The sequence below is a fragment of the Pristiophorus japonicus genome, chromosome 20, assembly GCF_044704955.1.
Source record: "Pristiophorus japonicus isolate sPriJap1 chromosome 20, sPriJap1.hap1, whole genome shotgun sequence".
Taxonomy (NCBI): domain Eukaryota; kingdom Metazoa; phylum Chordata; class Chondrichthyes; family Pristiophoridae; genus Pristiophorus; species Pristiophorus japonicus.
Genome location: NC_091996.1, coordinates 41,212,404 through 41,239,697, shown reverse-complemented (window position 1 = coordinate 41,239,697; position 27,294 = coordinate 41,212,404). Strand labels below are relative to the sequence as shown.

The 27,294-nt window shown below is 46.8% G+C and overlaps 2 protein-coding genes across 2 annotated transcripts in view; one reads left to right on the top strand and one right to left on the bottom strand.

Annotated features, from left to right (window-relative positions):
- Positions 1 to 27,294, top strand: part of LOC139232500 (ADAMTS-like protein 2) — a 126,403-nt gene that overhangs the window by 40,864 nt on the left and 58,245 nt on the right. Inside the window, exons 6-9 of the mRNA XM_070862809.1 lie at positions 10,630 to 10,775; positions 10,869 to 10,992; positions 17,243 to 17,323; positions 18,445 to 18,620. Coding sequence (XP_070718910.1) covers positions 10,630 to 10,775; positions 10,869 to 10,992; positions 17,243 to 17,323; positions 18,445 to 18,620 — 527 coding nt within the window. The remainder of the gene's footprint in view (positions 1 to 10,629; positions 10,776 to 10,868; positions 10,993 to 17,242; positions 17,324 to 18,444; positions 18,621 to 27,294) is intronic.
- The window catches only part of LOC139232498 (protein myomaker-like), a 179,625-nt gene that overhangs the window by 141,822 nt on the left and 10,509 nt on the right, over positions 1 to 27,294 (bottom strand). The gene's annotated exons all lie outside the window — the stretch shown is intronic.

The window sequence follows — 27,294 nt, the reverse complement described above, 5'->3', positions numbered from 1 at the left end:
GTAATTGTTTGATCACATTCATAAAATCATAGAATGGTTACAACACGGAAGAAAGCCATTTGACCTGTCGATCCCGTGCCGGTTCTCTAAGATCACCTCAGCTTGTCCCTTTCCCCCGTAGCTCTGCAAATTTTTTTCTTTCAGGTTCTTATCCAACTCCCTCTTGAAAGCCGTGATTGAATCTACCTCCACCAACCTTTCAGGCAGCGCATTCCAGATCTTTGCCACTCGCTGAGTAAATAAAGTTTTTTTTCTTGTGTCGCCTTTGGTTCTTTTGCCAATCACCTTAAATCTGGTTCTTGACTCTTCTGCCAATGGGAACAGTTTCTATATACTCTGTCCACACCCCTCATGATTTTGAACACCTCTATGAAATCTCCTCTCAATCTTCTTTGCTCTAAGGAGAACAACCCCAGTTTCTACAGTCTATCCAAGTAACAAGTCCCTCATCCCTGGAATCATTCTTGTAAATCTTTTCTGAACCCTCTCTGAAGACCTTCACATCCTTCCTAAAGTGCGGTGCCCAGAATTAGACACAATGCTCCAGTTGAGGCCAAACTAGTATTTTATGCAGGTTGATCATACTTTCTACTCTTTTGTACTCCATACCTTTTATTCATGAAGCCCAGGATCCGGTAAGCTTTTTTTAACTGCTTTCTCAACCTGCCCTGTCACCTTCAACAATTCATACACAAACCCGCCCCCCCACCCCCGGTCTTTCTGTTCATGCACCCCCTTTAGGATGTACCCTTTAGTTTATATTTCCTCTCTTCATTCTTGCTACAGGAACAGCGTTGGAAACTTCGGGACCAAGGCCATTCCGGCTTCTGTGTATTTCTGGACTTCAAAATGTCTTTCTGACATCCCGAATCTGGGCGAGGGGGAGGAGGGGGTGGCCCGAGGCGGGGGAGTCCAGCAGCTGAGCGGGGGAGGCGGCGGCGGGTCCGGATTCCAGAACATTTTCCGGATTCTGGACGACCCGGCCACGGGTTGTCCCAGTGTCTGGATTTCGGAACAGTTTGGATGCTGGAACTCCGGATTTTCAATGCTGTACCTGTACCAAAATGTATCACTTCACACTTTTCTGCATTCAGTTTCATCTGCCACGTGTCCGCCTATTCCACCAGCCTGTGTATGTCCTCTTGAAGTCTATCATTATCCTCCTCACTGTTCACTACTACCAAGTTTTGTGTCTTCAAATTTTGAAGTTGTGCCCTGTACACCTACATCCAAATCATATATATATATCAAGAAAACCAGTGGTCCTTGTACTGACGTCTGGAGAACACCACTGTGTACCTTTCTCCAGCCTGGAAAAACAACCGTTCACCACTGTGTCCTATCGCTTAGCCAATTTTGGATCCATACTGCCACGGTCCCTTTTATCTCATGGGCGTCAACATTGATAAAGTGCCACATAATAGGCTTGCCAGCAAACGCCTTTTGGAAGTCCATGTACACCGTCAACCGCATTGTCCTCATCAATCCTCTATTACCTCATCAAAAAACTCGATCAAGTTGGTTAAACACTAGTTGCCTTTAACAAATCCGTGCTGGCTTTCCTTCACAATAGTCCAAGTGACTATTTAATTTTGTCCCTGATTATTGTTTCTAAAAGCTTCCCCAATACCGAGGTTAAACTGACTGGCCTATAGTTGCTGGATTTATCTTTACACCCTTTTTTGAAGAAGTGTGTAACATTTGCAACTTTCCTGTCCTCTGGCACCAGCCCCGTATCCAACGAGGATTGGAAGATTATGGCCAATCCATCTGCAATTTCCACCTTTACTTCCCTGAGCATCCTAGGCTGCATCTCATCCAGTCCTGGGGACTTGTCTTCTTTAAGTACAGCCAGCCTTTTTAGTTTTTCAATTTTTATCCCAACCAGTATCTCCACTACCTCTTTCACTATGACTTTGGCAGCTCAGCAGCATCTTCCTTAGTGAAGTCAGATGCAAAGTACTAATTTAGTACCACAGCCATTCCCTCTGCCTTCATACGTGGGTCTCCTGTTTCATCCCTAATCGGCCTCATCCCTCCTCTTACTACCAGTTTACTATTTATATGCCTATAGAAGACTTTTAAATTTCCTTTTATGTTAGCTGCTAATCTATTCTCATACTCTTTGCCTCTTATTTTCTTTTTCCCCTCTGAACTTTCTATATTCAGCCTGATTCTCGCTTGTATTCTCAACCTGACATCTGTCTTGCATGCTTTTTTCTGCTTCATCTTTCTGTCTCGTCATCCGTGGAGCTCTGACTTTGATTGCCCTACCTTTCCTCCTCGTGCGAATGTACCTCGACAGTACCCGAACCACCTCCTCTTTGAAGGAAGACCATTGTTCGATTACAGTTTTGCCTGCCAATCTTTGATTCCAATTTACCCGGGCCAGCTCCGTTCTCAACCCACTGAAATTGGCCTTACTCCAATTAAGTATTTTTACTCTAGATTGTTCGCTGTCCTTTTCCATAGCTAATCTAAACTTTGTGATACTATGATCAATGTTCCCTAAATCTTTCCTGAACACCTTATATCCAGGAATATTTAATACCCAATCATGTCCTTTTTTAGAGCCAGGTCTCTGTTGTCACCACAACATCATAGTTCCATGTGGTTATTTATGGCTGCAGATCACACCTTGTTTACCACACTGCATGTGTTTACACACATGCACTGTAAACCTATCTTAGACCTTGTTCTATTCTTTCCTAGTCTGATCCCACTTAATACTTTTACTATTTCTTACTCTAGTGCTATCTGTCTCTCCCAATCCTTTGTGCACCTTGTTTCTCCCTTCTAATCCTACATCCTGGTGCCTATCCCTGTGCAAAATTAGTTTAAACCCTCCCAATAGCACTAGCCACCCCCACGAGGATATTGGCCCAAGCTCTGTTGAGGTGCAACCCATCCGGCCCCGATAGGTCCCACCTCCCCCTGAACTAGTCTCAATGTTCCAGGAATCTTAAAGCCCTTCCTCCTGCACCATCTTTCCAGCCACACATTTAACTGCGCTATCCTCCTATTTCTATACTCATTAGCTCATGGCATTGGGAATAATCCATAGATTTTGAGGTCCTGCTTTTTAATCTCTTTCCTAGCTCCCTAAAATCTGCCTGAAGGATCTAATTCCTCGTTCTACCTGTATTGTTGGTATCAATATGGACCACGACCTCTGGCTGTTAACTCTCCCCCCTCAGAATATTCTGCAGCTGCTCACTGACATCCTTGACCCTGGCGCCAGGGAGGCAACATACCATCCTGGAGTCACATCTGCGCTGCAGAAATGCCTGTCCGTTCCCCTAGCTATCAAATCCCCTTTGTTGGGGTAAAAAGAAGACTTCTCTTCTTCAAGGTAAACTCCCTGATATAAAGAACCGACACCTGCCCATATAACGAACACGGAATCACTCAGATGAAACTGCGGTTCAACCGGTTTTTATTCAAGCGTGCAGGGGAAGGGTTCACAGATGAACCTAAGAACAAAGGTTTTACATCGACAGTTTCCGAGGTGTATGACCCTCCTACAAAACCGCCGATTAGCCAACTGCTATCAACGAAGTTACATCAGACTGGCTCTGAGTGGTTTCCCCTCCCTGTCCATCTCTCATCACATGTCACCCTTCCGGAATGTGTTATTCAGTGGTGCCAACTTTGCCTCAGTTCCTCATGACATGTGAATTAACCTTGTTTCCCAGGGTTTGCTATCTATGTCCCCAAACATCCCTTCAGATGTTGCTACAATAGACTGTTGACTTCCTCCTGTCCTTGGTGGATGTGTTATTCAGTATTGAATCAGTCTGTATTAAGGTTAATACAACGGATGGTTCATTAACCATCAAGCTTTGCTGTGTAGCAAGCTTTGCTGCTTCCCCTTTTTAAAACCCATCATAAACGAGTTTTACTACAATCGGTCAATTTACAATTACAATCCCTACCATAAAGTAGAGGAACTCCCAATTTCCTCAGAACCTCCTAATACTGATAAGCCCTTCAATCTGGACCATGTGTCAGATCAATTCACTTCGTTCAGTATCCACTTTAGTGACCGTATTTTATCCCCTTACACCCTATCACTAGCTCAATGATCAGTCATGATCTTATTGAATGGTGGAGCAGGCACGAGGGGCCGTATAGCCTACTCCTGCTCCTATTTCTTATCTCTTACTATTGCTTTCCGATCTTCTTCCTCCCACCCTGTACAGCTGAGCCACCTGTGATGCCATAGACTTGGCTCTGTCTGTACTCTCCAGAACAACCATCTCTCTCACCAGTATTCAGTATTGGATACTGGTTGGAGAGTGAGATGCACTCTGGGGGGACTCCTGCACTACCTGCCTGGTTTTCCTTGTCTGTCTGACGGTCACACATTCCCTCTCTGCCTGCACACTCTTGTGTTGCAGAGTGACCACCTCTTGAAACGTGCTATCCACGTAGCTCTCGATCTCATGGATGCACCGCATTGACGCCTGCTGCTGCTCAAACTCCGAAACCTGGAACTTGAGCTCCTCTAGCCGACAGCAGCAGCGACCCGTTTCTGAAATTTCCCCACGGGAAATTACCCCTTTCGATAATTGCCCGGCAGGAACTACGGCGCTGCCGGTCGGTGCCACTGACAGCTTTTGCTGTCAGTAACAGTTCTGTGGCTGGGCGGCACGGCCGTCCTTAACCGGGAGGTGTCACTACCAGCGACTCCATTTTATTTTTTATTGTCGACCGACTGCCAGGTTGAGCCGACCACACAATTATGCCTGAGAATTTGGCTGGGCCACCAACAGTCAGCCTGGCACCCCCTCTTGGGTGCCAGGACACTGGCCCAGCCCGGCTGAAACCCATCCTGATGGCCCAGTGTCAATTCCGCCCTGCTAGTGGCGGCTACTCCGACACGCCCCAATTCCGCCCTGCTAGTGGCGGCTACTCCGACACAACCGCACTTCCGATGTTGAGGCAACTTCCACCCCACAACAAAAAAGAACACAAATACCTGAATTTCTCCAGATTGGGGCGGATAGAACTCTTCGAAATCAGTAGGCTGGAGGGTAATTTTGGCCCCTAAGAGTCTTAAGTTGTGCTTACCTTTATCTCCGGCTGCTTCTCTTGCTCTCTTAATTAAAGTTTTTGTTCAAATGATTATTATTGTTAATTGTTGATCTAGTTAAATGAGAGAGGGGATAAAAAGCTAATACTCGCCTACCTGCTGTCCTGTGACATCACTCCTTGTTTTTATACTGTTCTTTTGTAATTCTCCGTATTTGTACTGCCGCCTCTGCTGCCCACTCCCTCCAGGTCCGCACTGTCCTCGGACCCGCTCTGTTTAAGTATTGTGGCCTCTGCTGCTGACTCTTTCCAGTACTTAGCCAACATCACCAATCAGATTAACTATTGATGCATCTCATTGCTGTTTGTGGATAGTGATTCATTGTATGTGAAGTGCTTTGGGATATTTCTGAGGCCACCTACAGTCCAAACTCCCAAGGCCCCACCCCACTGCTGGCCAAGAACGGAGAAACACTCATCAAGGACACCGAGGCAGTCAGGGCCCGCTGGAAGGAGCACTTCGAAGATCTCCTCAATCGAGACACTGTCTTTGACTCGAGTGTTCTCGACTCCATCCCGCAGCATGCGATCCGCCACCACCTCAGTGAAACCCCAACGCTGCATGAGGTAGGAAAAGCCATAAGACAGCTCAAGAACAACAAGGCTACGGGAGCAGATGGAATCCCTGCTGAGGCGCTAAAGTATGGCGGAGAGGCGCTGTTGGCACGGATACATGACCTCTCTCATCTGGAGGGAGGAGAGCATGCCGGGAGATCTCAGAGAGGCAGTGATCATGACCATCTTTAAAAAAGGGGACAAGTCCGACTGCGGCAACTACAGCGGAATCTCCCTGCTATCAGCCACTGGGAAAATTGTCGCTAGAGTCCTCCTCAACCGTCTTCTCCCTGTGGCCGAGGAGCTCCTCCCGGAGTCACGGTGCGGATTTCATCCCCTACGGGGCACAACGCACATGATCTTTGCAGCGTGACAGCTGCAGGAAAAACGCAGGGAGCAGCGCCAGCCCTTCACTAGGTTGATTCCGGAAATGAGGGAGTTGACTTATGAGGAAAGGTTGAGTAGGTTGGGCCTCTACTCAATGGAATTCAGAAGAATGAGAGGTGATCTTATCGAAATGTATAAGATTATGAGAGGGCTTGACAAGGTGGATGCAGAGAGGATGTTTCCACTGATAGGGGAGACTAGAACTAGAGGGCATGATCTTAGAATAAGGGGCCGCCCATTTAAGACAGAGATGAGGAGAAATTTCTTCTCTCAGAGGGTTGTAAATCTGTGGAATTCATTGCCTCAGAGAGCTGTGGAAGCTGGGACATTAAATAAATTTAAGACAGAAATAGACAGTTTCTTAAACAATAGGGGATTATGGGGAGCGGATAGGGAAGTGGAGCTGAGTCCATGATCAGATCAGCCATGATCTTATTGAATGGCGGTGCAGGCTCGAGGGGCTGTATGGCCTACTCCTGTTCCTATTTCTTATGTTCTTTTACGTGGCCTTCTTCGACCTTACAAAAGCCTTTGACACTGTCAACCGCGAGGGTCTATGGAGCGTCCTGCTCTGTTTCGGATGCTCCCAAAAGTTCGTCAACACCCTCCGCCTGCTCCATGACGACATGCAGGCCGTGATCCTTACCAACAGATCCATTACAGACCCAATCCACATTCGGACCGGGGTCAAACAGGGCTGCATCATCGCCCCAACCCTCTTAATCTTTCTCGCTGCTATGCTCCACCTCACAGTCAACAAGCTCCCCGCTGGAGTGGAACTAAACTACAGAACCAGTGGGAAGCTGCTGTTCAACCTTTGCCGTCTCCAGGCCAGGTCCAAGATCACCCCAACCTCTGTCGTCGAGCTACAGTACGCAGACTACGCCTGCATCTGCGCATATACAGAAGCTGAACACCAAGTCATAGTCATTGTATTTACTGAGGCGTACGAAAGCATGGGCCTTACACTAAACATCCGTAAGACAAAGGTCCTCCACTAGCTTGTCCTCGCTGCACAGCACTGCCCCCCCCCCCCCCCCCCCCCCTCAGTCATCTAGATCCACGGTGCAGCCCTGGACAACGTGGACCATTTCCCATACCTTGGGAGCCTCTTATCAACAAAAGCAGACATTGAGGAGGAGATTCAACACTGCCTCCAGTGCACCAGCGCAGCCTTCGGCTGAGGAAAAGAGTGTTCGAAGACTAGGCCCTCAAATCTATCACCAAGCTCATGGTCTACAGAGCTGTAGTAATACTCGCCCTCCTGTATGGCTCAGAGACATGGACCATGTAGAGTAGACACTTCAAGTTGCTGGAGAAATACCACCAGCGATGCCTCCGCAAGATCCTATAGATCCCCTGGGAGGACAGACACACCAACATTAGCGTCCTCGACTAGGCCAACATCCCCAGCATTGAAGCACTGACCACACTTGATCAGCTCCGCTGGGCAGGCCACATTGTCCACATGCCAGACATGAGACTCCCAAAGCAAGCGCTCTACTCGGAACTCCTTCATGGCAAATGAGCCAAAAGTGGACAGAGGAAACGTTACAAGGATACCCTCAAAGCCTTGCTGATAAAGTGCAACATCCCCACTGTTATGTAATGATGTGTGTATCATCCTGGTACCTTAAATGTAATGTAAGCACTATGCCACACCACAGAGGGCGCTGTGGTGGGAAACCTGGCAGTACCTAGAACAGGCACTATATTAGGCTGACCACCACACCTGAGAGGCACTCTGGAGCTGAACAATAAAGGACCGAAGGTCACAGCAGTTAGATTAACACCAGACCGTGTGGAGTCAGTGATTTGTGTGCTACATACACCACATTGGCAACGAGGAAGCGGACGTACTCTACGTAACCATGGCTACTCTGGGCTCGCTAAAGGATTTTACCGTGGGCAATGATTGGGAGGCCTTCACGGAAAGGCTCGAGTACTACTTCACAGCAAACGACCTGACAGAGGACACGGACGCAGTGAGAGATAAGCGTAAGGCGATATTGCTCTCCAGTTGTGGAGATGAGGTTTACTGTCTCGTCAGGGATTTGCTGGCACCCGGGAGCGCCAGGAACAAGTCATACGAGGAGCTGACTGAACTCATTCGTGACCAGTTGAAACCGAAGGAGAGCATCCTCACGGCCAGACACAAATTTTACCATCACTGCAGACCTGAGAGCCAGGATATCACCAAATATGCTGCGGACCTCAGGAGACTCACGGCGCCGTGTGATTTTGGCGCACACCTTGACGAGGCTTTGCGGGACGTTTTCGTTATGGGGATTGGCCACGAGGGCCTCCTTCACAAGCTGCTAGCCACGGAACCCACAGTCACTCTGACAAAGGCCATCACCATCAGCCAGGCATATATGACCTCGACTTGCAGCACCAAGCAAATAATCCACACAGTCTCGAACCCGGCAGGCACTGTCCACAGGATTGCGCCCCACCACGGACAAAACTGCAGAACGTGGCTCTGCCCGGGGCAGAGAGCACGGACCTCGGGGTCCTGGAACTCAGAGTCCGCTGAGGGGGGCCAATCAAGCAGCACCATGCTGGCGCTGTGGAGGAAGCCATGGGGCTCACCGGTGCAGGTTTACGGAGTACACGTGCAATACCTGCCACACGAAAGGCCACCTTCAGCGTATGTGTAAAAGAAATCGGACTCACCATGTGGCTGAGGAGATGGGGGATGATCTACTGTTCAGCGAGGAGCAGGTAGAAGAAGATGAGGTGTTTGGACTGTACACGTGTACTGACGATTCGCCCCCAGTGATGAGGGAAGTAAAAATCAACGGAGTCCCTGTGAGTATGGAAGTGGACACGGTCTCGGGTCCATCGTTGATGAGTCGGAGAACTTTTGATAAACTGTGGATTAACCCAGCTGCACGACCCAAGCTGGTCCCGGTCACGGCGAAGCTGCGTACCTACACCAGGGAACTCATACCTGTTCTTGGCAGAGCGATGGTGCAGGTATCCCACGGGGATGAGTCGCACGGTTTACCTTTGTGGGTCGTTGCAGGCGATGGGCCGCGCTCCTCGGCCGGAGGTGGATGGGGACGGTTCGTGGGAGCTGGGAATACTTCACCACTCCACAGGATGCTGCTCCCCGGGGTGCTGCCGTGCCCCGGGTCCCCAGAGAGCAGCGCCGACCGAGCTGGAGCTGCAGCCTCAATCCACCCACAGGCAAGCAGAGCAAGCCCCAGGCCCGGACCTCACACAGAGATCCTGCAGCCTCAGCCCCCACAGGCAAGCAGCCCTGCAGAGGCGGGCCTAGTGGGGGGGTGGGTGAGCCGGCGGGGCGCTGCGGGCTGGGTGCGAGGGATCCAGGATGGCCGGCGGATCGGAGGGGCCCACGCAGAGGGAGAGTCGGGCGGCAGCAGCAGCTGGAGGTTGGCAGCCACGGCGGCTGCAGGGGAGGCCGCCGCGGGGGAGGCGGCAAGTCAGGTGGCAGCGGAGGGGAGCGGAGGCTGCAACGGCGGAGGGCATCCGGAACGGCGGAGAGCAAGATGGTGGCGGCATCGTGTCCAGAGCAGCAGAGCATCAAAGATGGCAGCGCCCAAGGAGAAGCCTCGTGGAATCCTCCTTCATCAAAGATGGCGCCTTAAAACGGAAATGCACCCGTGAGTCTTAAAAGGGCCTTACCAAGAGGTGGTCCCCACAAAGGACTTCTGTAAGGCAGAGCGAGTCTAAAATGAGCTATGTTAATGTGAGATGGCGAATTTATAACAAGAATTAATTTTTTAATGCTGAATGGCCACTATGTGTAAAATAATGGATATGAAATACAATTAATGATAAGGGCTAACAAGGAAATCAGGGATCCGTTACCAGTCAATAACTAGTTAATGTACCAGATAACATGTACCATACTAACGCACTGTCTATGCCTACCTGCCTTCCGTTGGACAAGTGTGATGTTATGTATTGATGTATGTATCATCGTCCTGCGTCCTGGTGGGGGTGGGGCGGGGGGGGAGGTGATGTTATGTAATGATGTGTGTATCGTCCTGGTACCTTAAATGTAATGTAAGCACTATGCCACACCACAGAGGGCGCTGTGTGGGAACCTGGAAGTACCAAGAACAGGCACTATATAAGGCTGACCACCACACCTCAGAGGCACTCTAGAGCTGAACAATAAAGGACGAAGGTCCCAGCAGTTAGATTTACACCAGACCGTGTGGAGTCAGTGATTTGTGTGCTACATACACCACACCCACCAACACCTGGGAGTCCCTAACCAAAGACAGCCCTAAGTGGAGGAAGCTCATCCGGGGAGGGGTGCTGAGTGTCTCGAGTCTCATCGCCGCGTGCATGCAGAAAACAAGCGCAGGCAGCGGAAAGAATGTGCAGCAAACCTGTCCCACCCTCTCTTATCCTCAACAACTGTCTGTCCCACCTGTGGCAGGGACTGTGGCTCTCGTATTGGACTGTTCAGCCACCTAAGGACTCATTCTAAGAGTGGAAGCAAGTCTTCCTCGATTCCGAGGGACTGCCTATGATGATGATGATGCTTTGGGATATTTCTGAGAGATGTAATGATAAGTCACTATGTAAATGCAGGTTCTTTTTCATTTCTTGCAGATGATTACGTGCACATTTCGAGCAAGCCTTGTGATCTTCAGTGTACTACAGTAGACGGCCAGAGACAGCTAATGGTCCCAGCACGGGATGGAACATCTTGTAAATACGGGGAATACCGAGGAGTGTGTGTAGCTGGCGGCTGTGAGGTTGTGAACCTAATTTGAATAGATACATTTTAGAATTCTGATAATGTGACAACCTTATTGACTCTCTCTTCATACGCTCTCTGTATTCTGCAGCCCATCGGATGTGACGGGGTGCTCTTTTCTACCCATACCCTAGACAAATGTGGTATCTGCCAGGGCAATGGAAGCAGCTGTATACGAGTTACTGGCAACTACAGGAAAGGAGCATCGCATCTGGGTAAGAACGCAAATATGAACATGTTTTTTTCTCTGGTGAACATAGTCTGTTATTGTGTTGGGCTTTTTCAAATAGCTGAAAGCAACCTGTAGCAAAGCTGCCGGCTGTGAGACACACGGGGAAAGTCTGTACTGCATGGAGTTCATGCTGCATGCACGATAGAGCTGCCACCCTCACTGGTTCAGTGCAGCTGGTAAAAACTGTCATTTGATTATTGTTCCTCCATTTTTCTCCCTTCCTGCTGAATCTTGCTGAGGTACAGTGCCATGGGCACGTGACCATTCTTCATGTGTGAATCCAGACAGTGTGTTCGTACCAGAATTCTACCACAAAAGGCATCAAAGATCTTGTTCTCGCCTGTGCATTTTTCAAAAGAGGTCACTGGATAGTGAACAGTAATGGGAACTAACTGGTTTTCCTCTCCATAGCCTGGGCACTGAGTGTTTCTACCATATGTCTCAGCTGAGATCAGCTAATGCAGCACATACTGGAGATCAAATCTGAAGCTAGGCTATTCAATGTACCAAAGCTAATCTCACTAGTATTCTATCTGTTCTGTAATAACGTCCAGTTTCACTTTGAAACTTGCTAATGTTTTTGTTTATACCACTCGAACTGGCAGATCAATATAGACAGTTGCTGTTATTACAGAAAAGGGACAGAGAATAATTGTTTATCACAATAGAAACTATGGGAGGTGCCCTCAAATGCCTAACAACCATTCAGCATGAGCAAAATTCAAGCCTACACATGGCACTGGGTGTCATGGTACATCAGTCATTGAAAGTTAGCATGCAGGTACAGCAGGCGGTGAAGAAGGCAAATGGCATGTTGGGAGGATTTGAGTATAGGAGCAGGGAGGTCTTACTGCAGTTGTACAGGGCCTTGGTGAGGCCTCACCTGGAATATTGTGTTCAGTTTTGGTCTCCTAATCTGAGGAAGGACACTCTTGCTATTGAGGGAGTGCAGCGAAGGTTCACCAGACTGATTCCTGGGATGGCAGGACTGACATATGAAGAAAGACTGAATCGACTAGGCTTATATTCACTGGAATTTAGAAAAATGAGAGGGGATCTCATAGAAACATATAAAATTCTGACGGGATTGGACAGGTTAGATGCAGGAAGAATGTTCCCGATGTTGGGGAAGTCCAGACCAGGGGTCACAGTCTAAGGATAAGGGGTAAGCCATTTAGGACCGAGATGAGGAGAAACTTCTTCACTCAGAGAATTGTGAACCTGTGGAATTCTCTACCACAAAAAGTTGTTGAGGCCAGTTCGTTAGATATAGTCAAAAGGGAGTTGGGTGTGGCCCTTACGGCTAAAGGGATGAAGGGGTATGGTGAGAAAGCAGGAATGGGGTACTGAAGTTGCATGATCAGCCATGATCATATTGAATGGTGGTGCAGGCTCGAAGGGCTGAATGGCCTACTCCAGCACCTATTTTCTATGTTTCTATGATGGCTGCACCTTATGCTGTTGATAAAAGTCAGAGAGCATCAGGCCAACAACTTTTCAATCCTCTTTAAATATTAAAATCGTGCTGTGGAGCTGGATAGTAGCTGATGTAACACCCTCATCCAAGAAGGGAGAATTAATAAATCAAGCAACCATAGCCAGATTAGTCTTAACGAAAGTTGTGGGCAAGCTCTTAGATTGCATAATTTGAGATAAAGTTACTAAGCATGTGGAAATGCATGAGTTAATCAAATACAGCCGGCATGAATTTGCTAACAGCAAGTTATATTTGAAAAGGTTAGTAGAGATCTTTGAAGAAGCAGCTGGATGGATAAAGAGAATACCGTGTATGTGAAATTTCAGACGGTGTTTGATAAGTTGTCTCATGAGATTTGTTGGAAATATTCAGGTGTATGGTGTAGGAGGAAATTTAGGATGGTTAGAAAGTTGGTTAATAAAGAGGAAAGAAAGAGTTGGGGCGACCATTGGGTCAGCTATTTGTGTGATATATATATAATATATAATAATATAGACAGGTCAGGGTGAAGGGCAGACAGGTGACAGATACAATTTAATGGAGTATACTTACTGGAAAGACATTGAAGGCTGTGGCTGAACAGAGACGTAATGGTTCAAATATATAATTCCATGAAAGTGTGAATGCAATTGGATAAAGCCATAAAAAGGCCAATAGAATTCCCTTTTATAAATAGGGGCATAGAGTACAAAAGTAAAGAAGTAATGATGAATTTATATAAACATAGGTTAGGCCACAGTGTGGATTCACCAGAATTATGCCAGGGATGAGAAATTATAGTTATGAGGAAAGACTTGAGATAGACTTGCAGTAAAGAGGCCTTTAGGGAAGAGTGACTATAATATGTTAGAATTTTATGTTGATCTTGAAAGTGATTTAGTTAAATCCGAAACTAGGGTCTTAACTTTAAACAAAACAAACCACATAGTTATGAAGGGAGAGTTGGCTAAGGTAGCTGGGAAACTACATTAAAAGGTATGACCATAGACAAGCAATGGCTAGCATTTAAAGAATTAATACATAATTTACAACAAACATACATTCCTTTAAGGCACAAAAATCCACCGTAAAGATCCAACCATGGCTAACAAGAAACGTTAAAGATAGTATTAGATCAAAGGAAGAGGCAATAATGTTGTCAAAAAGAGCAGTCTGAGGATTCGAAGGATTTTAGAATTCAGCAAAGAAGGACTAAGAAATTGATAAAGAAAGAGAAAATAGAAAGAGAGTAAACTAGCGAGAGACAGAAAAACAGACGGTAAAAGCTTTTACAGCTGTGCAAAAAGGAAAAGATTAGCGAAAGTAAATGTGGGTCCCTTACAGGCTGAGACAGGAGAAATTATAATGGAGAATAAGGAAATGGCAGTGAAATTAAACAAATACTTTGTGTCTGTCTTCACGGGAGAAGGCACAAAAAACCTCCTGGAAATAGTGGAGAATCAAGCGTCTGGTGAGAATGAAGAACTGAAAGAAATTAGTATTAGTAAAAAAAATCATACTGGAGAAATTAATGGGACTGGAAGCCGATAAATCCCCTAGACTTGATGGCCTGCATCCTAGGGTTTTGAAAGAGGTGACTATAGAGATAGATAGTGGATGTATTGGTTGTCATCTTCCAAAATTTCATAAATTCTAGAATGGTTACCGCAGATTGGAAGGTAGTTAATGTAACCCCTTAAGAAAGGAGGGAGAGAGAAAACTGGGAAATACAGACCAGTTAGCCTGACATCAGTAGTAGAGAAAATGTTAAAATCTATTATTAAGCACATGGTAACAGGGCACTTAGAAAATAATAATAGAATTGGGCAGAGTCAACATGGATTTATGAAAGGGAAATCATGTTTGACAAATCTGTTTTGAGGTTGTAATTGGTAGATCATCATCATGCTAGGCATTCCCTCGAAATCGAGGAAGACTTGCTTCCACTCTAAAAGTGAGTTCTCAGGTGACTGAAAAGTCCAATGCGGGACCTAAGGTCTCTGTCACAGATGGGGCAGAGGAACGGAGGGGCGTCTGGTTTGTCGCATGCTCCTTCCGCTGACTGCGCTTGGCTTCAGCTTGCTCTCGGCGACGAGACTCGAGGTGCTCCCGGATGCTTTTCCTCCACTTTGGGTGGTCTTGGGCCAGGGATTCCCAGGTGTCAGTGAGGATGTTACATTTTTTCAAGGAGGCTTTGAGGGTGTTCTTGAAGCATTTCCTCTGCCCATCTGGGGCTCGCTTGCCATGTCGGAGCTCCGAGTAGAGTGCTTGGTTTGGGAGTCTCATGCCAGGCATGCGGGCGATGTGGCCCATCCAGCAGAGCTGATCGTGCGAGGTCAGTGCTTCGATGCTGGGGATATTGGCCTGAGCACGGACACTGATGTTGGTGTGCCTATCCTGCCAATGGATTTGCAGGATCTTGCGGAGGCAGCATTGGTGGTACTTCTCCAGTGTTTTGAGGTGCCTGCTGTACATAGTCCATGTCTCTGAGCCATATAAGAGGGCGGGTATCATCACTGCTTTGTAGACCATGAGCTTGGTGCCGGGTTTGAGGTGATCTAATTGAAACATATAAAATTCTTACAGGGCTTGACTGGATAGATGCAGGAAGGATGTTTCCTCTGGCTGGAGAGTCTAGAAAAAAGAGTCACAGTTTCAGAATAAGGGGTTGGCCATTTAGGACTGAGATGAGGAGAACCTTCTTCACTCAGAGGGTGGTGAATCTTTGAAATTTTGTGCTCCAGAGGGCTGTGGAAGCAAAGTATATTCAAGACAGATCGATTGAAAGTTGAGTTAGAAGATCAGCCATGATCTTGTTGAATGGCGGTGCAGGCTCGAGGGGCAAAATGGCCTACTTCTGCTCCTAATTCTTATGTTCTTGTACTGGAACTACTTCCACTGGAACAGAGAAGACTAAGAAAGGATATAATAGAGCTTATTCAAATTATGAAAAGTTTTGATAGCGTGAGTATGGAAACACTATGGGAGTCAGTGATGAGGGTGGGGGGGGTCATCAATTTAAAATTATCATTAACCGAGTGAGGAGAGGGTTTAGGAGAAATGTCTTTACACAGGGGGTTGTTTGAGCATCGACTGCTTTGCCAGAGAGTGTGTTGAGGCATCATTGCATTTATAAGGGAAAGTGTAATAAATGTTTGAAATAGGGCTATGGGGTGAGAGCAGAGCAGTGGAATTAGTTTTGTATTGCTCTATCAAAGAGCCAACACAGACACGATGGGCTGAAGGGCCTCTTCCCCTAATGCAAAGTTACATGCTGAGAAAGCAAACTTGTAAAATTAGCCATTGTATTTCCACTAGCACAATTTATTCTTTCAACTAGTTTAGAAATTGTTTGTGGGTCATCTGTGGTCCCAGCACCCTCGCAACCATTGTCTCTTTGATGTTCCATGCACCTGCACACGAATGAGACGACTTTGCTGATAATGCAAGGTCTGCTGATTGGTATCATTTTATGGTGTTCCAATGAGTAGCTCATGATGTGCTGGTCGTGCCAAGGAGTAGTGGCAGTTACAATTTCTGCACCATCAACCAATGAAAAGTTGTTGAGTGTTGGCAGATTTGCCTGGGAGGGGATGTGGTGGTAGGAAGGAAAGTGGTTTGGTGTCCAGGGCAGAGGAAGAAAGGATGAAGGGGAGTTAAGGGAAGGGGGCAGAAAGGATGCAAGACCACAAAAGGGAATTTTTTTTTGAAGTAAGGCCTCCCCTTTAGCACCCATTCAGTCAGTTTGTGAGGAGGCCCACTAGGTTAAATAATTTTGTGGGCATTAATGAGCTTTGTGTATAGTTTATGCACAAGCTTCCAGATCCCTATTTACGATCCACCCACATTTTGGCACGCAGAGTACATTGGGTGAGCTGCAGGCCTCTGACCCCATGCCTGATCTTCTGGGGAAGAGGCTGATGCCCATCAGGTGCCTGCCATTGTATTCTCAGCCCCTTCAAAGCCTTTGGACTGGATTTTCAGTTTATAGCCTCAGTTAGCGGCCAGAGGGGGCTTTAATGCAAGCGTTAGAGCTTAGCGACCGGGCACGCAGCTTTTAGCGCCACGATGGAAAATTCATTAGAGGCTCACCGGGGGCGCAAACCATTAGCACCTAGCTACTGACCGATCATTACCTCATTGAGCACCCGCCAAGAACAACGTCTGGGAAAACAGTCGGTACAGGCTTGCAGAGTCGTTAACTGGTGGCTACTTAAAGGGATGAGGAAGCACTGCTCTCTGAGGTCACAGTCAATGCAACGTTTACACGGAATACGGTGTGTGAGCCTCCCGAGTTTGCAGCGGCAGACAGACATAACCGTACAGATTGAAAACGTGATTTTGGAAACTTTACTGGGTTCATTACTATCCATTTAAGAGTCGGCGTTTCCTGGGATTTGATTCGAAGTTCCGCGCAAACGCAATGGGTCTGCAAAACTTTCATTAGCGTTCCCCCCCCCCCCCCTCGTCTGGTGTGTGACGGCTGATTGATCGCCCCTGTCAGCTCTTCGACCGATTCTAACGAATTTCTGGGCAGGAGATGCAAACTTTTTCAAGGCGTTAAACGCACTGCTCCGCCTGGATTAACGCCGCAACAGAGGCGCGACCAGATTTCACCCCCTTTGTGTACTGTTTTTCTTTTTTCCCTCAAACATTTCTAGGGTTTAAGGTCAGGGTTGCCAGCTAATCCTCTTAGCCCTGGAGCTTATGCTGTGCTGTAGATTATTTGTAGATTGGCACGGACTTTGAAATTAAAGTTTATCAAACTGTTTCCTAGGTTATTCCCTAATAACACACATCCCAGTTGGTGCAACAGATATCCAGATAATTGAAAGAAAGAAATCAGATGATGTTTTGGGTATGTATAAGAGCACCTGAGGTATCTATAATCTTGTCCTTTATTGTGTTCTCTGTTAGCACTGGCTCATGTAATAGTATATTTGCTTGACTCAATGTGTTGTTAGTAAATAGTGAATAGTAAGTATGTATTAATGTAATTTTATTTTATTATTGAATATAAAATGCTATTTTTATGCAATATTTTGATATTATGATTCTAGCTTGGAAATGCTGTATTCTAATAAAAAAAGGTGCTATTACAGGGAACTGTGAAATATTTATATTCCCACGATGGAGGACGGCTGATCAGAAGTGATCTATAAAAGAGATATAACTATTATTTCATGGTTCCTTGTGACGTATTCTTTGCTCCACATGTTAAGGTTTTTTCAGTATATATCCTACATTCAAGAGGCTACTGTTAAGTGTGTGGAAACAGAGAAACACTGACATAAGGAATCATTGAATCATAGAATTTTACAACACAGAAGGGGGCAATTTAGCCCATTGTGTCTATGCTGGCTCTTTGCTAGAACAATCCTGTATCCTCTGCTTCAAATATTTATCCAATTTCTCTTGAAAGATGCAACGATCTCTGCTGCAACCACTCTAGATATAAAGATACTAGGATGGAATTTCCATGGCCATTCTCCTGATCTCCGGCTGTAACTACAGCAGAATCCCTGGGCAGCCATTTATGCTGTTTTTCAAAGATTGTTTCTAAATTTACAGTGAGAGAATGCTGACAGAAAGTCTATCCCATTATTATCAAACCTTTAGAGATGCTGAATTGGAACCCGTGATGATTTACTTGTTTCATTATCTCCCATATGAGAGAACCCCCTAAGGGGAACATCAGAGCCATCATTATTGTTCTTTCTCTCCCCTCAGTAGAATATAGTGAACAGTACCACTGAAAACTCCCTTTCCTATATCTTCACTGGTAGCAGTTTGTTTTACAAGCTTACGTTTACAAGTTAGCTGCCCCTTGTAAAGAATGGCCTTGTTCACCCAGGTACAGTGTTTCAGGCTCCAGCAGCAAGCACTGCCTTGTCATTGCCAAGTTTGCGAGTCTCTCTCTCTTTTAATAACATCCTGCAGGAAGAATGAGTTTTATCTGTGCTTTTATTTACCTTGCAGCCATTGCTGATGAGTCTGGAAACTTCTTTGTGAATGGCAATTTAAAAGTAGAAGGTCCAAGAAACGTCCACCTTGCAGGCACGGTTTTTAAATACAGGAGGCCAATGGATGTGTATGAAACTGGTATTGAATACATTGTGGCTCAAGGACCGACCGATCTGGGACTTAATATTCTGGTATAACCTCAATAATTTCAAATGAAAAATTCATATTCAAATAAATGTACAGAAACAAATTATTTTATGAATGTTTACAGTAATAATAGTGCTATGACTTGTAAAATGTTAATACTTTCCACTTCTCCTGAGAGAGCGAACTATGCTGTTTTTGGTTGTACTGAATAGTCACCAATCAAAATGGCAGTGCTCCCAATTTTTCCTCCCTGGTCTTGTGTGCACAAGTTCAATCGTACTAGATGCAGAAAATAGCTACTCGGGGCACACTGCTAACAATGGTGTTCTCACACCTCTCAACCAGCTAATTAATAATTTACCAATAGCATAAAATATGAAAATGGATTTAGCCCAGACACACAGAGCATTAGATTGATACTATTCAAATAGTTGCCCAAAATATTTGTACACCCAATTTCACTGACCAGGATTTGGATGTCCTACAGAACTCGGGTGCTTGAAAAGGGGTGAACATTTTGGCAATGGGCATAGCCCACAAACATATCCAGGAGTGCCTGATTTAAGGGAATGCAGGGATGACATCCACTTTCTTACACAACCTGATCTAACTTCTGCTGCATTTGAAATGCATCAGATACTCTCCAAGGTTGGATTACCCAGCGAACACCATTCCAGGCTACACTCTGGGAGACTAGCCCTAGAGAGCACCTCCCAACCCTGATCCTCACCCTCCCAATCACAGCCACTCCTGACCCCCGATCTACTACAGCCCACTGTGATTCCTAGTTCTCCAGCCCTCAGCCCCTTATTGCCTTGGCCCTTTCCCCTCCCCCCACCCACCCAACCTATCCAGATCCTGGGCCCGCTTACTTAAGCATCCCGATTTTTCACTGGCGGGCTGTTAATATTGCTCCATTATAATGAGGCCCAAGGCCCAATATCTGGGGAGCCTCAGATTTCACCATTCTAGCACAGGGTAGACATTTGGGCTGGAAGGATAATTACATACTGTTTTGGATGCACTTCAGATTCAGTGGGAATTGATCTTATTGGGTTGTTTCTGCCAACAGGAATAACACGGTTTCTGTTAGTGATGTTCTAAAACTTTAAAGCCTGCTTTTTATGTTGGCCTTCAGCTGCTTGGCTGAAGCCAGTTGCTCCAAATGAACCCTAGTGATTGGTTTGCTTTTTTTATGGCCTTATTAACTTGCATCGCAATTTTTAGTGATTTGTGTATCTTTACCAACCCCCCCCGCCCCCCCCACAATCCCTCTGCTCCTCTACCCTATTGATTCTTATTTTCCAAGTAATATTTGATCTCCTTATTTTTCTTTCCAAAATGTAATACCCTCACACTTATCAATGTTAAAATTCATTTGCCAGAGTTGCTTACACTTACAAATAATCACTTGTGATTGCTGCTAGTGTGACAGCAATTACCCAATGGAAGATAGCTTGCAGTTTTGTGAAAGAGGCACTGCTCTCCTTCAGAATTCACTCCCATCCCATTAGAAGCTGCTGTCTCCAAGCACTAGAACCTTCAACACCCCACCAAGTGGATGTGATTACTCTGCAAAGCTCCTTCACACAGTGAGTTCTTGATCTTTACTGACCAATGTTCCCTCTAAGCTGCATGGGAAAGGTCCCATGCAGGCTGCTCACCTACTTCTCCATTGTAAATACTGTGCATGCCTGGAAATTTAAAAGGACCGTGCAATAAATGAAACGGGCGACGCAAAACAATGCGCAGCATACAGGGAACATTGGTACTAACCTATCTGAGGTGTGTGTGGCCTTATACTTCCTACCAAAATGTACTACCTCAGACTATCTATATTGAAATTAATTTTCCAATCAAACACCCATTCTGCAAATTTATTAAAGTCTTGTATTTTGTCGTATCATTCCTTTGTATTAACTACACCCCCTAATTTAGTGTCATCCGCAAATTTAGAAATTATACATCCACTTCCCGTGTCCAAATCGTTAATATAAATGGTGAACAACAGCATATCCCAGCATAGATCCTTGTGGTACTCCGCTTTCCATCTTTTGCCAGTCTGAACTACCCTTAAACTCTACTCTCTTTTCTGCATTGTAGCCAGTTTGCTATCCATTCTGCTACCTGCCCCCTGACTCCACATACACTGACCTTAGTCTTTATCGAAGACCTTTTGGAAATCCAAATATATTACATCAACTGCATTCACTAGGTTGATCCGGAGATGAGGGGGTTGACTTGTGAAGATAGGTTGAGTAGGTTGGGTCTATACTCATTGGAGTTCAGAAGAATGAGAGATGACATTATCAAAACATATAAGATAATGAGGGGGCTCGGCAAGGTGGATGCAGAGAGGATATTTCCACTCATGGGGAAACTAAAACTGAGATGAGGAGGAATTTCTTCTCCCAGAGGGTTGTAAATCTATGGAATTCTCTGCCCCAGAGAGCTGTGGAAGCTGGGTCATTGAATATATTTAAGGCAGAGATAGACAGATTTTTGAGCAATAAGGGAATAAAGGGATATGGGGAGCAGCCAGGGAAGTGGAACTGAATCCATGATCAGATCAGCCATGATCTTAATGAATGGCGGAGCAGACTCGAGGGGCCAAATGGCCTACTCCTGCTCCTATTTCTTGTGTTCTTATGTACCCTTGTCTACTCTTTCTGTTACTACTTCAAATAATTCAATAAGGTTGGTTAAGGATGATCTTCCCTTTTGCAATCCATGCTGATTACTCTTTATTATATTTTCAGTTTCTAGATATTTTTCTATTGTGTCTTTGAGTAAAGATTCCTAACACTGAGGTTAAGCTAATTAGTCTATAGTTTCCTGGACTTGTTCTATCTCCCTTTTTAAATATAGGAATCACATTAGTTAGTCCTCTGATACTACAGATATTTCCTTTTCTAATGAATTGTTATATATGTGCAATAGTGTCTTGACTATCTTGTCCCGAACTTGTTTTAAAATGTGCGGATACAATCCATACGGACCAGAATTTTTACCCTCTCTAAGTTTGATTAGTTTATCAATTATCACCCCTTTTTCTATTTTAAATGTTTTTATATCTTTTTTGATTTCTTCTAATGTATTGCCCACCTTGTTAGTCTCTCTGGTAAATACCGAGGTAAAGTAGTTATTAAATATTTTTTCCATTTCACTGTCATTATCTGTGAGTTTATCATGTGCAGCAGTTCGTGCTCTTATCCCTATCCTGATTCGCTTTTTGATGTTGTGTCTGTAGAATACTTTACTATTTCTTTTTATATTCCTCGATTAATTTAATTTTGTAGTTCCGTTTTGCTTTCCTAATTGTTTTTTGACTTCTTTCCGACCTCTTTATTCCCTTTTGTCATCCTCTCCTTTATTGTCTGTGTACTTGGTATATGCCTGTTTTTTCAGTTTCAGTTTGACCTTTATCTCTTTATTCATCCACATGGTTCATTATTGGCTCGTTTGTTCTTGTTTTTTAAAGCAATATATTTGTCCTGAGCTCTATTGATAACCATTTTAAATATTTCCCACTGCTGTTCTATCTCTTTGTCCGTCATTTTTTTTCAGTTTATTTCCCTAATTCAATTCTCATCCCCCTCAAAATTAGCTTTATTCCAATCTATGACTTTGGTTCAGTGAGATTTAAATTGATGGCAAATGATGTCAAGGATCTGTGATCAGCCTTCTACTTCTGCTGGTCATAAATCAGGGGCAGATTGTCCACAAAAGTGGAGAGCTGGTGCAGGAGGGAGGGCTTTAAATTCCTGAGGCATTGGGACAGCTTCTGGGGGAGATGGGACCTGTACAAACCAGATGGATTGCACCTCCACAGCGCCGTGATCAATATCCTTGCAGGGAATTTTGCTAGTGCTGTTGGGGAGAGATTAAACTAGCTTGACAGGGGGATGGGAACCTGAGAACAAATTATTAAGGAAGGAAGTAAAGCTGAAATTGGAAAGCAAGAATGTAGAAAGTGAATCTGTAAGACAGAGGAAACAAGTAGTAATCAAGGAGGTCTTCCTATGCTAAATGGAAAATATTTCAATGCAAGGAGTATAGCAATCAAGGCAGATGAGCTGAGAGCACATGTAGACACATGGATGTATGACATTATAGCCATTACAAAGACATGGCTGAAAGAGGGACAGGTTTGGCAGCTCAATATTCCTGGTTACAGGATTTTTAGACAGGACAGAGAGGGGGGTAAAAAAGAGGGGTCACAGTATTGATTAAAGAAACTATTACAGCTGTGAGGAGGGATGATATGTTAGAAGAATCATTAAATGAGTCCATATGGGTTGAACTGAAAAATAAAAAAGGGGCGCTCACACTGCTGGCCGTGCATTATAGACCCCCAAACAGTGGGAGGGAGATAAAAGAGCAAATATGTAGGCAAATTTCTGTGAAGTCCAAAAAACATAGGGCAGTAATAATAGGGGATTTCAACTATCCTAATACTGATTGGGACAAATATAGTGTTAAGGGTATAGAGGGTGTGAAATTCCTAAAATGCATTCAAGAGAACTTTTTTAGTCAGTATTTAACAAGCCCAACATGGGAGGGGGCGGTTCTGGATTTAGTTTTGGGGAATGAAGCTGGGCAGATGAAAGGCGTATCAGTGGGAGAGCACTTGGGTGCCAGTGACCATAATTCAGTAAGATTCAAGGTAGTTATGGATAAGGACAAGGATAGACCAGGAATAAAAATCCCAAATTGGGGAAAAGCTAACTTTGCTAAGTTGAGAAGTGATTTGGCCACAGTGGACTGGAAGATAAATCAGTGTCGGAACAGTGGGAGGCATTTAAGGAGGAGATCTGGAGAGCTCGGGCCAAACATGTGCCCTTAAAGAAAAAGGGTAGGAATAACAATTCTAGAGCTCCCTGGATGTCTAGGGACTTACAGGGGAGGAAAAAGGAAAAAAAGGGATGCTTATGTCATATACCGATAGCTAAACACTGTAGAATCTCTGGAAGAATATAGAAAGTTCAGAGGTGAAATTAAAAAGGATATTAGGAATGCTAGGAGAGAGCATGAAAAATTCTTGGCGAGTAAAATCAAGGAAAACCCAAAGATGTTCTATAAATATATTAAGAGCAAGAGAATAACTAAAGAAAGGGTAGTGCCTATTAGAGACCATGAGGGTAATCTGTGTGTGGAGGCGGAAGATGTGGCTATAGTTCTTAATGAATACTTTGCGTCTGTTTTCTCAAAGGAAAGAGGCAATGCAGATACTGCTATCGAAGAGGAGTGTGAAATTCTGGATGAAATAAACATAGTGAGAGAGGAGGCATTAAGGGATTTAGCAGATTTGAAAGTGGATAAGTCCCCAGGCAGGATGAAATGCATCCCAGGCTGTTGAGCGAAGCAAAAGAGGAAATAGCAGAGGCCTTGACCATTATTTTCCAGTCCTCTTTGGATTCAGGCATGGTGCTGGAGGACTGCTAATGTGGTACCTTTGTTTAAGAACGGAAAAAGGGATAGATAGGCTGTGCAATTACAGGCCTGTCAGCCCTAACCTCAGAAAATTATTGGAAAAAATCCTGAAGGACAGGATAAATTTACATTTAGAAATGCAAGGATTAATTAGGGACAGTTAGCATGGATTTGTTAAGGGAAGATCGTGTTTGACTAACCTGATTGAACTTTTCGAGGAGGTAACCAGGAGGGTTGATGAGGGTAGCGCGTACGATGTAGTGTACATGGACTTTAGCAAAGCTTTTAATAAGGTCCCACATGGCAGACTGGTTACATAGAAACATAGAAATTTACAGTGCAGAAGGAGGTCATCGTGTCCATGCCGGCCGACAAAGAGCCCCACGGCCCTTGGCCAGCAGCCCTAAGCCTATGAACAATGACGGAAAGGCAAAGAGCACCCAGCCCAACCAGTCCGCCTCACACAGCTGTGACACTCCTTATACTGAAACATTCTACACTCCACCCCAACCGAAGCCATGTGATCTCCTGGGAGAGCCAAAAACCAGATAAAAATCCAGGCCAATTTAGGGAGAAAAAATCTGGGAAAATTCCTCTCCGACCCATCCAGGCGATCGAAACTAGTCCAGGAGATCCCCCTGGCCTTATTCGATTTCCTACAGTACTTACCATTATATCTGCGCTGTCCAAAAAAAGGTCATCCAGTCTAATCCCAATTACCAGCTCTAGGTCCGTAACCCTGCAGGTTACGGCACTTCAAGTGCCCATCCAACCATCTCTTAAAAGTGGTGAGGGTTTCTGCATCCACCACTCTGCCAGGCAGCGAGTTCCAGATCCCCACAACCCTCTGCGTAAAGAAGGCCCCCCTCAAATCCCCTCTAAACCTTCCACCAACCACCTTAAAACTATACCCCTCATAATAGACCCCTCCACCAATGGAAATGGGCCCTTTCTATCCACTATGTCCAGGCCCCTCAATATTTTGTACACCTAAATGAGGTCTCCTCTCAACTTCCTCTGTTCCAATGAGAACAAACCTAGCCTATCCAATCTGTCCTCATAACTAAGATTCTCCATTCCAGGCAGCATCCGAGTAAATCTCCTCTGCAACCTCTCTAGTGCAATCACATCCTTCCTATAATACGGCGACCAGAACTGCACGCAATACTCCAGCTGTGGCCGAACCAAAGTATTATACAATTTAAGCATAACTTCCCTGCTCTTATATTCTATGTCTCGGTCAATAAAGGCAAGCATTCCGTATGCCTTCATAACCACCTTATCCACCTGGCCTGCTACTTTCAGGGATCTGTGGACAAGCACAAGCAAGTACTCCAAGGTCCCTTTGTTCATCTACACTATTAAGTGGCCTACCATTTAATGGGCCCAAGTTTCGAGCCGCGCCTAGAACGGCGCAGTCCCGACCTGGACGCCCGTTTTTCGCGCCACAAAGTGCGCCTAAAAAAACCCTCCAGATTCTCCAGCTCCCTGCAGGTCCTCTGGCCCTCGGCGCAGCGCAGCAGGAGCAGTAGGGGGCGGAGCCAGGTCCCTGCGCTGAAAACAGTGCCGGGACCTCTGCACATGCGCTACAGTGGGCGCGCAAGTGCAGTAGCTCCAGGCGCCCGAAACTGTGTGGGAGGGGCCGAAGCACGCAGCCCCTAGCCCTGGCCGAATGGCCTCACTGGGGCTGCATGAATAAGGCTCCTCCCATGGCCAGCTCCTGCTTCCTCCCGACCCAACTCCACTCCCGCTTCCCGCCTCTGGACCGGACCCGACACCGACCCGACTCCCGCTTCCCCCCCGGACCCGACCCGACCCGACCCCCCGGACTGGACCCGACCCGGCTCCCGCTTCCCCCCCCCCCCCCCCCCCCCCCACCCCCAGACTGAACCCGACCCGACTCCGGCTCCCCCCCCGCCTCCGGACCCGACCCGACCCCGACCCGACTCCCGCTCCCCCCCCCCCCCCCCCCCGGACTGGATCCAACCGGACCTCCCTCCCCCCAACCTGACCTCCCTCTCCCTCCCTCCCCCCGAACCGAACCGACCTCCCTCCCACCACCCCCCCGACCCGCGCTCCCCCCGACCCGACCCAACGCCACCTACCTGTAAATCTGGTGCTGGGGACGGGCCCTGCCCGAAGTCTCGGGCCCGGCCCGTTCAGCCTCCTTCCCCCTTCTCCTTTCCCCCCCCCTTCTCCTTTTCCACCCCCCTTCTCCTTTCCCCCCCCTCCATCTCCTTTCACCCCCCTCCATCTCCTTTCCCCCCCCTCCATCTCCTTTCTCCCCCCTCCATCTCCTTTTCCCCCCCCTCCATCTCCTTTTCCCCCCCCCTCCATCTCCTTTCCCCCCCCCTCCATCTCCTTTCCCCCCTCTCCATCTCCTTTCCCCCCCCTCCATCCTCCTTCCCCCCCCCCTCCATCTCCTTCCCCCCCCCTCCATCTCCTTTCCCCCCCTCCATCTCCTTTCCCCCCCTCCATCTCCTTTCCCCCCCCCTCCATCTCCTTTCCCTCCCCCCTCCATCTCCTTTCCCCCCCCCTCCATCTCCTTTCCCCCCCCTCCATCTCCTTTCCCCCCCCTCCATCTCCTTTCCCCCACCTCCATCTCCTTTCCCCCCCTCCATCTCCTTTCCCCCCCTCCATCTCCTTTCCCCCCTCCATCTCCTTTCTCCCCCCTCCATCTCCTTTCTCCCCCTCCCATCTCCTTTCTCCCCCCTCCATCTCCTTTCTCCCCCCTCCATCTCCTTTCTCCCCCCTCCATCTCCTTTCTCCCCCCCTCCATCTCCTTTCCCCCCCTCCATCTCCTTTCCCCCCCCTCCATCTCCTTTCCCCCCCCTCCATCTCCTTTCCCCCCCCTCCATCTCCTTTCCCCCCCCTCCATCTCCTTTCCCCCCCTCCATCCCCTTTCCCCCCCCTCCATCTCCTTTCCCCCCCCTCCATCTCCTTTCCCCCCCCTCCATCTCCTTTCCCCCCCCTCCATCTCCCTTTCCCCCCCCTCCATCTCCTTTCCCCCCCCTCCATCTCCTTTCCCCCCCTCCATCCCCTTTCCCCCCCCTCCATCTCCTTTCCCCCCCCTCCATCTCCTTTCCCCCCCCTCCATCTCCTTTCCCCCCCTCCATCTCCTTTCCCCCCCCTCCATCTCCTTTCCCCCCCCTCCATCTCCTTTCCCCCCCCTCCATCTCCTTTCCCCCCCCCTCCATCTCCTTTCCCCCCCTCCATCTCCTTTCCCCCCCCTCCATCTCCTTTCCCCCCCTCCATCTCCTTTCCCCCCCCTCCATCTCCTTTCCC